Genomic DNA, 14,007 nt, shown 5'->3' with positions numbered 1-14,007 from the left:
GGGATCGTTGTCACAGTCAAGCTAATCACGCTTGCAATCTCGTGTGCCTCTCATTTGTTTCTGAAGTTTGTCACCTAGTTAATTTCCAATCGCGCGCTCTAGGTGTGATTCACCAATAATAACATTCCATAATAGTCTGTTCTCTCGAGCATGTTCCACTAATCTCTCCTTCAGGGGGGCGTTTGCTCTCCTACCCACATTTCCTTTGCCTGAGCATCTGCCCCATCCTCCCGTTGGCTGCTGTCGCCGCCTCCTCCTTCAGTGTTTGACGCTGTCCCTCTCTTGTCTCTCCCAGAGTCTGAAGGAAGGCCTGACCGTGCAAGAACGCTTGAAGCTCTTTGAATCCAGGGACTTGAAGAAAGACTAGTTCTCCCCCTTCAGCTTGAACATGCACACCTCCCAGCTTGCGATCGCACGGCACGAGCACCGCGTGTTCCTACTTCCTTATGATCTTCTGTGCTGTTGTTCGTCTCCATGCTCCCAATCAGACTGAGTGCGGTTGGCGGTTCTTCCTGCCCCTGGCACCTTGACTCCACAGCTCCTTTCCCTGCACCGCGAGATGCTTCAGAGACTCTGCTAGGGAGAGGAGGGGATGGAGTTCTCCCCCTTTGGCTCCTTCCTTCACTGTAAACCATTACACTAAGTGTCAGTATTAAGGCCCAGCAGCCTATCGATAAGCTAGCTCTGTCATACCGACTGCTTTGGTTTAGAAATGGCCTGGCTGGCAAAGGCCAGACCCAGCTCTACTGCTGTTTGAGTGACCCAGTGCTCAGTCACACGCTGTGAGTCGGTCCTCTGAGCTTGCGTTCCTTGCACCTCTGGGAAAAAGCCTGTGGTCAAAACGTCAGGAAAGGCAGGTCAGTCTGTGTCGGAAGCAGCCCAGTCCGTCAGGTGTGTGCGTGGGTCACAGCACCAACAGCCCGCTAGCTGCCGGAGAAAAACGAGGGGAGTCTGCTGGGAGAGTGGCTAGGGTTTGGGCTCCGTTCTCCCAACCCAGAGCCCCAGCAGGCCTCGGCCTTGGCTTGTTTTCAGTCTGTTACAGCCAGAGTGTTACAGATGTTTGTTAAACACAGATTTCAACAAAATCTGCCCCTAAGGCCCATCTCCCCCCTCTCCTTTCCTTTCTTCCTATCATGCCTGTGCCCTGAATAACGTATTCCAGGGCCCGAGCTGCAGGGCCTGTCTACGCAAATCCAGCTACAGCCAGTCCCCTCCAGCCACTCTCTCCCTCTTTGCATCAACCGCTGTGTGCGTGAGAGCTTCACTTTCCCAGTCTGAGGAGGGATACTGAGCGGAAGACAGAGCCTGCACTGGCTGTGAACATACACACACAGCTCAGTCCAAAGACTGCTCCCTTTTCATCAGCTCCTTTCACCAGCCCACAGCTCCAATTTTCATACTTTTATCTATGGCTACATTTTGCTTTTCTCCGAAATAAGAGTCTCAGAACTCGCCTGTTCTCCAGACCATCCGTATTGCAGCTTCCCAGGACATCTTCCTGCCGGCTCCCAGCTCCTGAATGAGGATCACTCTTAAAAGTCTGTTTAGCAACACTGCGCAGCATGAGGCCAATGGAGTGGAGTAAAAGTGAGTGAGGGAACTGAGGGAACCCAGCCGTGGAGGTGCAGCATTAAACCAGTGTCGCTTGGCAAAGGGGAGGGGGAAAGAATCTCTCATCCTGTTAGCCCTCATGCAGCTCTGCAGTGGCCATGGTGGCTTATTCGCCATGCTGGCAACAGCATCCACATACTTTCTCCCCTGTACTCCTCCTTGGTTCTGTGCCCTGCGCTGCCAATTGACAAGACAACTCCTGCCTCAACTCTGGGACTAGGGCCTGTTCCAACACAAACGGTTTCTAACCGAGCTTGGCTGTCTAGTGTGGATAGGCCTCAATCACATTGTACTGTGCCCTTGACTCTCTAGGGAGCTAGGCTACTGCCTCTCTCAAATTGTGTCTAAACATGGTTCCTCGCTAGCTGTGCTTGTGTGGCCAGCTTGGTTAAGGGGAAGTGCCCCTCATGAGCCCTGCCCAGCGCTCTGACGCCCTCTGCCCCAGGAATGCTCAGTGTAGTCTGGAAGGCTTTGTTTACAAAGGGCCATTTGGAGAGCCCCCTCATGCAGAGTGGCGGCCATGCCTGATCCTGGTAGCATGCAAGACCAATGTGGGAGTTTCTAGCCTGCTTTGACAGTGGTTGGACAATCCAAAGAACACACCTGACTTTCCTTTGTGACTGTGGAACCATTGGCTAAAGCTGGTTTGAAACTAATTTCTGGTCTCTCCCATCGGCCACCCATATTGCCACGGTCCCCAAGGATCTCCCGCCTTGCCAAGATGGCTGTCGCCAGCTTGGGACTTGGGTGATTCTCAGCAGGCCTCTTAGCTCTGCCTTCCTGGTGAGAGGAGCTGCTTGTGTATCCCACAGATACCCAAAAAACACATTGAGTTCTCAGCTTAGTTGGTGGCTGGGGGCTGTTTAAATAAGTCCCATCACCACCCCAACCCTGCCCTCAGATTCCACCCAGAGCTGCATTGCTGAAACCCCTCACACTAGTGACTCTATTGGTGAAGCTAAGTAATGGGTCCCCCCCCAAACTCCAGCGGCCATGGCATGGGCCTGCCTTCCAGCCGAGGACACCTAGATGTGACTCCCACCCTCAGTGTTCTTTAATCAGCCGGAGGGGACACTGTATAGGCAGAGGAGGCATTCCCTCTCTGCCCCCAAATTCTCATCCACTCTGCAGAGCTTGAGCATGTTGCTGCTGTTAGATTCTGCTCATTCTGTTCTTGGAAGATGTCAAAGCTCTCTGCCTGATTCAGCTTCCGCTTATCCCTGTAGCTCCATTGGCTTCAATGCGGTTCCTCATTCTCACCACCATGAGATCAAAACCAGGCCCAGGATGAACCCTTGGGGGCCAAACTCTGATGGAGCTGGAGGAGGGGTTCCCATGGGAAAGTGAGTCTTCAGTGGGAGCTACAAGCAGCCAAGGGCAATGTGGTCTTTGGGTTGAACTCTGGAGCCCCACAAGCTGTGAGGGGACCTGTCTCACAGGCCAGTGGGGATGTTTGTGCTGTGACACGGGTTGCATCTGGCTCTAGATACTGCCGGGGAGGGTTTGCTTGCCTGCTGTGTTCCCTATACCATATATGTTCCTCCACGTGCAGCAGAGGTCTTCAGACGTCACCTAAGAGACCCAGCTTTCTCCGTCTCTGACCTTTCCTGGTCTTCTCCCATCAGCAATCACCAGAAGAGAACATCCCTTTGTTCTTATGCTCCGTCCCTGCCTGGTCGGGGTGGAGGGTGTCTGCCCTCTGCTAGCTTCCCAACCCTGAATTCTCCCTTCAGATTGTGGAGCCTATGGGACACAGGTACGGGTAGCATGAAGTCCTTCAGCGTTGGGATTTCTCCTCCCTCACCTCACAAGAGTCCACTGGAATGTGACATTTCCAATGAGGATACACCCAAGCCTGTGCTTCCTTGGAGTCCGGTGAGGGCTTCTTACTGCTAAACCATCTGAGCAAGGTGTGTTCTGTTCTCCTGTTGGAAAAGCCACTTATCTCTCTTCCTCTGGCCATCTGGGCTCTGAGCTTCTTGCTACCCAACAAGCTAATTGCTGCTGCTTTGTGCACTTCCTTTGGTTATGACAGTAACTTTCAGGGTGAGAAATGAAGATCACCCACTTTTTCTCCATTTAGAGTTGTATGCCAGTGGGATGGAGGCTACAGGATGGTGCTGTAGATAACCATGGCCTGATGCCCTTTGTGGTACTGCTTCATTGCACTGAGCCTCAAAGGGATCCTGGTAATGATGCTCCCAGGGGGTTGAAGCCATCTTTTTTCTGCTGTGCACTTCCCCACTCCAGCCACTCTTTTTTTGAGGCTGTGTCTCTTTGCTTGGACCAGGAACTCTCAGTGAGTTATTGGGATCTTATTTTTCTTTTTTTACCTCTGTGTCTGTCCAGATCCTGATTTCATAATGGTAGAGAAGGATCATTAGAGGAGGAAGTGTCTGGTGTAACCACATAGATGTAGATACCATTGGATGATGCTATGAGGAGCTGGCTTGGAGGAAGGGTTGCAGCATGCTGATGGACAGCTTGGCAATGGTTTTGGCCATTCATATGGCAGAGGTGAAGAGGGAAAACTGTGGTTGAAGTGGGGACTGTCTTTTTCATCTTTTGACCCAGATGGTGTACATGGGTGAGGACATGAGAAAAGGCACTGTGGTATGTTTTCAAAGTGGAAGCACTTAGATAGTAACTAGTGTAAAGGGAGAGCAGGGAGAGAAGCATGTAAAGCAGTGGAATAGCAAGCCACATAAAAAGAGGTGGTATTAAAGAAACGGCAGATCCAGTGGGTTGGTCTGAACAGCTTTCTGCTAGTGCTCCCGTCCCATAATTATCCTGTAAAGATGCAACTTGGGGGGCAGGAGGGCTTGTTCAGGTTTGTCCTTGTGATATACAGGGTCCCAAGGACTGAGGCAGAGAAGAAAACTGCTTAGAGGAAGAGAATCTTTTATTTGATGGGTTTCTTAGCCCATTTTCCTTTCTCATGTGCACATACCCCAAGCAAAAGGCTGTAATTAGGGAAGCTTTGAGTAGCCCATGTAAATTTCTTCTCTTAAGGAGATGTGCATAGTTCTGCAAACGTCCTGGGACCTCGATATGATGGATGAGACATTGGCAATAACAGACTTAAGCAAGATGTTTGTTCAAGCTAGCTGGTATTTTTTCTTTAAGGCTGGTATATCTTTATTTCCTACCTTACTGCAAACTCATCATCCTGTGACCTCCATCTTACTTGGTCAGTGGATCAGCTTAAAAGGATTTGCTTCAAGGTGTGCCAGGACTAATGGATCAGCAGAATCTGAACTTGTGGGAGAGGATCTATCAGTGAAGGTTTGCAAGCACTGGGGATCTTTGGATAATGCATCTTGGCCCCCCTTTCTGGACCTACATACTGCCCCTAAAAGCTAACTGGACACGCAGTTTCACTGGGATGAAATGGAGCCGCAGATACCGGCTGTAGCCAAAACAAAAATCTAGTGTTACAAGAAATGAGCTCCTCTGGAGAGGACATACACACCGTGCATGAAGGGGTGATTGGGACCACCCTTTGGTGTATATTTTTAAAGCTTCTAAGAACCTCTAACAGGCCAAATAAGTGTTGTTTTGCTGAACTTGCTGTTCTAAAATATTATTTAACACCTAAACAAAGGGTCTCGTACAACTGTTTGTTATATACTGTCCCTTGTAAGAGCAGGTGCGTTCTGAAGCAGACACCTCTCCAAAGCGGGACTTAGGCTTTGTTTTTAATGTTTTTCTGCTGTGCACAGGGTATGCGCTCTAAAGTCAGTTGTTCAAGGAGGCAGAAGAGCAGCTGGCTCTCTGCCCATCTGTGCAGCTTCTCCATCCCATCAGACTGCAGCGCTCTCAAATGGAATAAACATTGCAATAACTGATCCTTCCAGAGGTCAAGAACAAAAAAGCTGTGGCACAAACACGCACTTGTTTTCTCTGATGTGCTGGCCGTTTCTCCCTGTAGTTTTGATGGGCACCTACCTGAGCTGGGAGGAGCCCTCATCAAAGTATTAGGCAGTTTGTTCACCTCCACTCCACCCCAGTAAACACCGCGATCTACCACAGGTAAAAAAAAAATGGCAAAAGTCTTAGCTGAGTGCAAGGTTCTGTGTTTCACCCCAGTTCTGCCTTCTGCTTCAGGCTTCATCTTTCTCCATGAGGCTAGAAATCAGTGTTTCTCAGATTGAACTGACGAGGAGGGTAGGGGGCATAGCAAGAGAAACCTTCCCCCCCCTCCCCCCCCGCCAGCCCCTTTGCCCAACACACTTTCTGATTCCATCTGCATCTTCCATTGTGTCTGTGAGAGACAGCAGAGCATTTTCCAATTCAGTTTTCCTCTGGCTGTGTTCCAGGCACCCTCCACATACAACAAGGCAAATTGGCATGGTAGCTGTCTCGCTTGCAGTGCTCCTAAAGGGCACCGTATATACAGTGTGTGAATATATATACGTTGCAAGCAGCTGCATTTTATATGGTCCTACACTATGAAAAATACCAGAATGTGAGGTCTAATAAAACCAAGTTCAAAATAGCCGTAGAAACATATACACCTAATTGCTTCCAAAGTTTTGTCTTTTGTGGAGAATTTTTCAGCCATTTTTTTCCTTCTGGAAACAATTAGATTTAAGTTCTTTTTAACTGTGATTAATCTCCCCTCCTCCCCCACCCATCCATCCATCCATCCAAGAGAGGGAGCAATTTTTTTTTCCATTTGCTTCAAAAGCAGAATTTGTGCTTATGTGCAAAACACAACAAGGCTATTTTTCTGTAACCGGTTGAATGGAGTGCATTTAAGCAGTCCTAAGCATTGTAAAATGTGTCACTTTTGTAATGACTATATATTTGATTGGAATTCCACTAGACCTTTGCATTTTTGTGCTTCATATACAGTACTTAGTTTGTTGTGAACACTAAAGCACATGCACGCTCAGTGTAGCTTGCCTTTACTTTGTAATTTTTTCCATTTTTTTTAAAAAAAAAAAGCTTTGTTATTCTCTTTAAAATAATTTAAAACCTGTATAGTATTCAAAGCACGCAATGTAAATATTTATTACTCAGAAGTTAGCGGAGGGTTTTTGTGTGTGTGTGTGACTAAGTTCTGTTTTTTTGGTTTTCTTTTTTAGGTTTTCTTTTTTAATCTTGTTCTAATACAGATGTCTCTTTTGGGGTTGGAAGAGATTTGCGTGTAAGATGTTGAACCTACCCTGTGTCCTCTTATTAGAATGTTTTTTGATGACTGTTATAAATATCTTTTAAAATTCTCTGACCTGTACCTTTAGCTTTGAAGATACCTGTCCAAAGAATGTGTCCAGTCTGTTTGAGAACTGTTAATCCTAAAGCGCTATAAATTGTTTTTCCATTGAGAATTCAGTAATCTTGTATTTGATAGTGGCATTAACACCCTGTGAATGTGCAAAATTGCTATCTATATATAGAAGTAGTAACTACTGTGTGACTAGAGCATACACAGATATCCTTGCATGGTAACTTAGGACTGTTGCAGTGAGTGAACTAAGGTTCCAGGATCTTAGGGCCTAGTATATAATTGTGTAACTCACTTATGCATCAGCATTGAAGCTACTCTGTAAGGCTACATGGAATTTACAAGGGAACTATCTCCTAGCTGTGCAGTTACATAGTGTACAACAGCATGGAAGTTTACTGTAACTTACAATGATATGTAAGTAACTGTTTAAAATATAACTTTCAATACATCGTAGTTACTACTGAGTTGCACTTATGATGTGATCCCTACCACTGTAATACAGAGCATTTCTTAAAAGTGGCTGCAGAAATATTGTTGCGTGACTGGGGAAGGACACTGAAGAGCCATGGGGGCTGAAAACAAAGCTGTCAGCTCTAGTGGTTTAACTTGCCTCAGCCTGCACTTTAAGAGACTACTAGAGGAGAACGAGGGGGCAGGAGGCATTAGCAGAAACCTGACTTGCCTTTGAATTGGTACCAACAGCACTAGCCCTCCTGGCCACTCACATTAGTTTAGTGCAATCACAAGCAATTATTTCATCACCCTTCCTGTCTACCCTACACCATGAATGTGTGCTGGATGGTGAAGGATCACCGACTCTTTGTTCTAATTTAGAGAGAACAAAGTATGTTGTAAAATACTAAAGACTTTGACATGTAGCAAACAGATGAGGATTCTTAGTCTTTGATCCACATACACCCTTTTGGGACCTGGAATTTTGGGTTGACTTGAGATTTTAAACTTTGGGGGTAGGGGGCAAGAGGGAAACTGTATGTATTTGAATGATAACTCTGTGAAGTGGCAATAGACACCCAAGTATTGATAGTCAATCTTCCTCACTTCACACCACCAACCCAATCAGAATTGAGGGACTGCCTTAGCTCCGTCCCATCTTATGCATGCCTTCAATCAGTGGCCTCAGTCAAGAGAAATGGGTTCCCGATTGAAATGCACGCACCCTCCACTACCAGCTGAGTTTCAAGAGCTTCAGTCCCTGGTGGAGATGGAAATAGAAATCAAGATTTAATTGTGGTTTATGGTGAACACCCAAGAGTCAACCACAATGTCTCCAGTTCCTGTGATGATGAAGACAGAGAGAGCCACCTGTCCAACCTGCCTGCATGGTGTTAATGGCAGCAGATCAAACCTAGACGATTGTGTAACTTACTTCCTGGGTTGCTACTGTGGTGATGAGACTTGTGCACCAGCCTCAGAACTAGCATGAAACAGGGGTGGTGACCAGGGAGAAGTGGCAGCTGTGTTCCAAACCCATCGGGCTGCAGGTCTGAATGGTGTGCATAAGGGGAGGGTTCCACACACTTCACCCAGCAATGGAGTGACGTGTCCTGATCCATTTCCTCTTGCAAAGGTGAATGCACACCCATTTTGTGGCCCCTGTGATACTGAGTATGAGTGGAGTCTTTTTTCTCTCTTCTTCCCCCCACCCCTTTGCTTTTATTTCAGTGCTTTTATTTAAAAAAAAAGAAAAAAAAGAAAAAGCCACTGTTCACTGTAATAGAAGCATCACTTTGGTCACAATATTTATTCCTTACAAATCCTGTGTGACATGCTAGGTTCCCATGGATGTAGCTGATCATTTTTATTTTGTAAATATAATTACTTAACTTTACATAAACTATATCGTAATAAACTATTTTTGCACCACCCTTTGCATGCTGTGTAGTGAGGTGCTTGTTTGGACATGGTCATCTATGTGGAAAGGAGATGCAGGCTTTCGAGGTAGCCACTTAATACACTCCTACCACCGCCTGCATTTTCTTTGATACACATTGCTGTTCAAAGCATTGTGAAGCTAATACTCCTGACTGTTGCAGTGGAGGACTGCCCACAGCTGGTATAGCATGGATATCTGCAGTGGCAGATTCCTTCCAGACCTTTGCCAGTGTACCTAGCCTGATCTAGAGGGACCGTACTAAGGGTAAGTGGGTAGACTAATCTCTGTTTGCTTTTACTGGTTGGGGCCTCTGGCCTAAGGCTTTCCATAAGTGGCAAATGGGGGTTTTGAGAGCTAGAGCCTATAGGGCCCATCAAACTCTTTTCACACTGTTCACCTGTAGTGATAACTACCATACAAAAAAATTCCTTGAACCATTATGCAGCAGGAAGAGCTTGGAGAAATTGTCTGGATTTGCTGAAATATGTCGGTGTTAATAGTGCTAATCACTATACAGATTATAACAGGACATTGGCAACACACTAGTGGGACTTTTAGTGGTACAGGCTTCAAGCACTTCATCTATTTTACGAAGATTAAGCCATTTTCAACCAGACATGGGGAAACAGACAACCCATGGGCTTGTAAGAGTCTGCATCAAAACTGACTCACTGTTTGTGCCCCAAGTTTAACCTACCTTAAAGTATGAGGGCAAGGTTAATTTCCCAGAATATTCAGAATAGCCAATTATATTTGCATAACATGACCCCTCTGCTGACAACATCATAGCTATTAAGTTCTATTCTGAAAGCTATGTTTTCTGTTAATTACTGGTACAGTAATAAGGCTCTTAAACCCAATGTAAACTGAAGTTGTGGTAAGTGTGGAATAACATATTTAACTGTGAGAAATAAAAATAGCCACAGTAACTTGAAGAGACAAGAAGAGGGCCAATTACCCAGGAAAACTGTTTTTACAACCTATAACAAGTCAAACACCACAGCTTAAACTGTATGTGGCAAAGGCTGTTACTGGGACCGCAAGACTCAACGCGTTACAAACTTTACGCTGCAGTTAGTTTTACAATCAAACCTTCACGACAGCACTGTGGCATAAGGACATGAACCCTCTTACATTCCAGGTCACTGTTTCAAGTGTACAGGCAGATATGTCTACAACAAATTGGTGTGTTCCATTCTTATTCCATGTCAACACCACAAGAACTCTCATTAAGAGCCAGGGCTGTAATGGTTATGGAAACTGAACTAGCCTCTTAACCCCTGAGAGGAGAACCAGGGACATTAAGAAGGGGAGAGCTTACTCATGCATGGGTATAACAGCTTCTGTTGCTTGTCACGTAGCATCTTCAAGAGCAGTAACCTAGTTTCTACTAGATATGAAATGGCTTCATTTTCAGGAAGTCAAGAATCTACCCTGACCTCTGAATTCCATTTAGGAGACTGCCACCATAAATGGAAAAGGGAGGTAGATGATTTTAAAAGCCCACTTCCCAAGAGGACATGGACACGATGACACCTAGTATCTGCAAGAAAATGCAGGGAAGGCTTGCACAGGGGAGAACTTGTCCCAGCTAGAAAGCTGCCAATCCATCCTGAAGATTTTAAAATGGGAAAGGTGGTGTCCTATATTCTCTATTGCCAAGCCAAGTTGGGCAATTGATATGGATGGGGTTATGCTGCTTTTCTTGTATATGAACAGATCAAGCAGCCTATTCTCTATGTGCACTGGGGTTTCCTTTTGCAGCTCCTTTCCATGAGAGGCAGCAAATCTGCTACAGTCAGTTTCTCAACATTTTGCACTCCAAGTATTTCTCTCATACTGCTGGGCTGTTACAATGGCCAGTCTGTACTTGTTTTTCTGCAGATTGCCATACCTGCTCTCCAGCCCCATCAGGGCACTTTTTCTATTATGCTGCAGCTACTGAGAAAGTGAACTGACTAGAGGGAGGCTAATCAACATTCAAAATAAATTTTAAAATTCCTGACTTCTCAATCAAGTTTTCCATAACAAACCTCATCTTACCTATTTTAAAGGTTAAATGTCTAATATACTTTCCACTCCTAATAAAGTAACATACCCAGTTCAGTCCCTGTGTGAATTATAGCTTTGTGGAGAGCCCCTTACCCAATTCTTTTAGAACTAGTGATGAGGAACATTTTCACTCTTATACTGCCATGCATGAAATAAATGAGTCGTTTCCCAGCAATGATCAGCCATACCAGAAACAATATATATCATTCTGTAATGTCACTAGGGGTAACCAGTAAGTGACTATTTCACTGTCAAAATATCCAGTACTCTTAAACATTCCAAACATTGCCTTTTTCCAGTGCATGACAGTGGCCATTATCTTTTGAGCTGCAGCACATCAGCTGCAACGTGCTGGCCCTTCTACTATACCACTACTTACCAAGAAGTTTAGAGTGATGCACTTTCATTTAGTACACAATGAGCTTTTCACTGAAGAGTAGAGAACTCTTCAGCCTTGTATGGTGCTATAGTCCTTGTAGCTATAACAAAATTAACTATAAAGAAGCTTGCTAGAAAAATGCTATTTGTCAAGGATCCTTCCAGCTCCAAAAAGCTGCTGTCATTTCTGTTCCTTTTGGTTGGGGAAAAATGTATAATTAGCTGGATTGTACTCTTCCCAAATCCTTTCAAACTCTGCCAGGAATGGCTCCACATACTCCGCATCCTCCACAATCAGCACGTTCTCACGGTTGTTCTGGATAGCTTGAGTGGTCCAGTTGAGGGAACCAGTGATGAGCATCTTTTTGTCCACAATAGCAAATTTGTGGTGCATGTAGCCACTCTCCTGGTCGTGACGCACCTGAATCCCTGCAAAACAAGGAGAACCTTTTCAATGCTTCCTCTTCAAGGTAAAAAGCTTTCTTATGACCAAAAGCTACACTGCATTAATAAAAAGTGTCCTAAGAGAGTGGCTGAGAACCTAATGCCCTTAACCAAAAAAACAACAACAAACAGCGTGAGTGTTTGATGCCATTCCTCACCACACCAACACCAGGAGAGGGAAACTCTGAGCCTTGTGGTCATCTTGCCACATGTCTGTCCCTTGTGTCAATAGGTGTTTGCTTCTCTACCAACAGTCTGCGAGGACACGGAGCTTGGCTAAGCTTGTTCCAGTGTGCCTGCCTCTTCTAACAGGCCACAGGGGAGACCAGGTGGGGGGCTCATAGGGGTCCACGTGGCTGCACCTAGTCCCTAGGGATCCCCTAGTCCCTCCCATCTTCCTCAGGGCTCAGCCAGGCTCCCACAAGGGCTCCCCCAGCTGCCCTCTGTCAGTCCTTCCCCTGGCACATACACCATCCCCACAGATTCCTCCATGGGGTCCTAGCTCCTTCAGCCCCACCTACTCCCAGCACCGTCCCTTCGCTCCCCTTCCGCCTCCTCCATCCCTGACCCGCTTCCCTTCCCCCCCCCGCCCTGACCTCCCTCTTCCCTTCCGCCCCGCCCCCCCGACCGCCCCTCACCCGCCTGCCGCAGGCGGCCGACCTGCGAGCCGCTGAGCGCCATGTAGTCGGCGTCGGTGACGAGGCGCACGCGCACGCCCCGGCGGTGCAGCAGCTGCACGGCGCGGCCCAGCTGCGGGCTGGAGAAGGCGAAGAGGCAGAGCTCCAGGGAGCGGCGCGCCGAGAGCAGGCGGCGCAGCAGGCGGGCGAGCGGGCTGTCGCCGTGCGGCAGCGGGCAGGGGCAGGGCGCGGGGCCCGGCTCGCCCAGCAGCGCCGCGGTGCAGGTGACCGGCGACGGGAAGAAGAGCACCTCGCGCCGCGGGGCCCGGCGCCGCCGCCGCCACCCGCGCACCAGCAGCGCCAGCGCCTCCAGCGCCAGCCCGAGCGCCAGGGCCGCGCCGCCCGCCCAGCGCCATGGCAACGCCTCGAGGCCCGGCCACATGGCTCGCGCGCCCGCTCCGGACCGCGTGCCGGGGTCACGTGAGCGGCGCGGGGGCGGGGTCTCAGTAGCGCGAGGATCCGAGTACGCGAAATCGGCGGGTCACGTGCCAAGGTGGGAGGAAGGGGTTTGCTGCGCATGTGCGAGACCGAGCATCCGAACTCATAGCGGCAGATGCCTGATCAGCCCCCCCCCCCTCGGGCGCGCGCGCTGCCCAGAGCCCCCCTCCCCCCCCCAACTGCCGCGAGGCATTCTCTGCCCGCCGCCTCGCCTCAGCGTTTCGCTACTCCTGCGGGGGGGAGAATGGGGCTGGCTAGGGGGCAGGGCTGAAGAAAGGGGGGGTGAGCCTGGAGGGGGTTGTGGGGCTGGCTAGGGGGCAGGGCTGAAGAAAGGGGGGGGATGAGCCGGGGGGGGGTCGTGGGGCTGGCTAGGGGGCAGGGCTGAAGGAAGGGGGCGGTGAGCCGGGGGGGGGGTCGTGGGGCTGGCTAGGGGGCAGTGCTGAATAAAGGGAGGGTGAGCCTGGGGGGGTTGTGGGGCTGGCTAGGGGGTAGGGCTGAAGAAAGAGGGGGTGAGCCTGGGGGAGGTTGTGGGGCTGGCTAAGGGGTAGGGCTGAAGAAAGGGGGGGGGTCGTGGGGCTGGCTAGGGGGTAGGGCTGAAGAAAGGGGGGGTGAGCCTGGGGTGGGGTCGTGGGGCTGGCTAGGGGACAGGGCTGAAGAAAGGGGAGGGTGAGCCGGGGGGGGGGGGGGTCGTGGGGCTGGCTAGGGGGTAGGGCTGAAGAAGGGGGATTGCTGGAGAAGAGGGAAGACTGGCTGTGCAGGGGATGTTTGTCTAGGAGCCCATCTGAGTAGGGAGAGTCCTTGGGGGGGCCCCCTGATGGCCTTGTGCCAGTGGTGGGGCCCTGAGAGCTGCTGGGCATGTCGTGAGCTGTGATTGCTGCCCAGGTGGCTAAGCACAGCACACCTGCTATTGTTACTCCGTCGCCCACCCTGACCCACTTGTCCCGTCCACCTGTTACAGCTTGTGTTTTGGGTACCTATACACTGCAAGTGCGGGTGTGACTGTAGCACAGGCAGCCATGTGTTAGCTTTAATCTAGTTTGCGTAGGTAACAATAGCAGTGAAGGTGTGCCAGGTGTGGGTACATACTTGGATTGCTGGCCCACACTGGAGTCCATGCCACTGTGTTTTCATTGCCATTGTTACACCAAACCATGGTACAGTTACACCTTAATTTGCAGTGTAGACATACTTTCCGATGATAAGCTCTTTGGATCAGGGGTTTTCATTTACTAGAGTTGTACAGTGCCCAACACAATGTGGGGGATGGGGGAGGGGTCAGT

The 14,007-nt window shown here is 48.9% G+C and overlaps 2 protein-coding genes across 8 annotated transcripts in view; one reads left to right on the top strand and one right to left on the bottom strand.

The window, feature by feature from the left end:
* LOC102941049 (myosin phosphatase Rho interacting protein) overlaps positions 1 to 8,735 on the top strand; it is a 171,835-nt gene extending 163,100 nt beyond the window's left edge. For 6 of the 7 annotated variants that reach the window (XM_043523615.1, XM_037910287.2, XM_043523617.1 and 3 more), the window contains one exon: positions 296 to 8,735. In XM_043523615.1, the coding sequence (XP_043379550.1) occupies positions 296 to 367 (72 nt within the window). In that variant the 3' untranslated portion in view covers positions 368 to 8,735. The remainder of the gene's footprint in view (positions 1 to 295) is intronic. The other variant, XM_043523618.1, reaches the window with a different exon arrangement.
* A 734-nt stretch (positions 8,736 to 9,469) lies between these two features.
* On the bottom strand, positions 9,470 to 12,674 carry PLD6 (phospholipase D family member 6). Its single transcript, XM_037910295.2, has 2 exons — positions 12,251 to 12,674; positions 9,470 to 11,597 (listed from the first exon to the last, which is right to left on the bottom strand). Exons 1-2 carry the CDS (start codon positions 12,669 to 12,671, stop codon positions 11,350 to 11,352), a joined length of 669 nt encoding a protein of 222 aa, XP_037766223.1. The 5' UTR covers positions 12,672 to 12,674; the 3' UTR covers positions 9,470 to 11,349.
* Between the last annotated feature and the right edge of the window lie 1,333 nt (positions 12,675 to 14,007).

The sequence above is a fragment of the Chelonia mydas genome, chromosome 10 (assembly GCF_015237465.2).
Source record: "Chelonia mydas isolate rCheMyd1 chromosome 10, rCheMyd1.pri.v2, whole genome shotgun sequence".
Lineage (NCBI taxonomy): Eukaryota > Metazoa > Chordata > Testudines > Cheloniidae > Chelonia > Chelonia mydas.
Note: the sequence above shows the minus strand (reverse complement) of the source record. Positions and strands in the feature narration are given on the sequence as shown.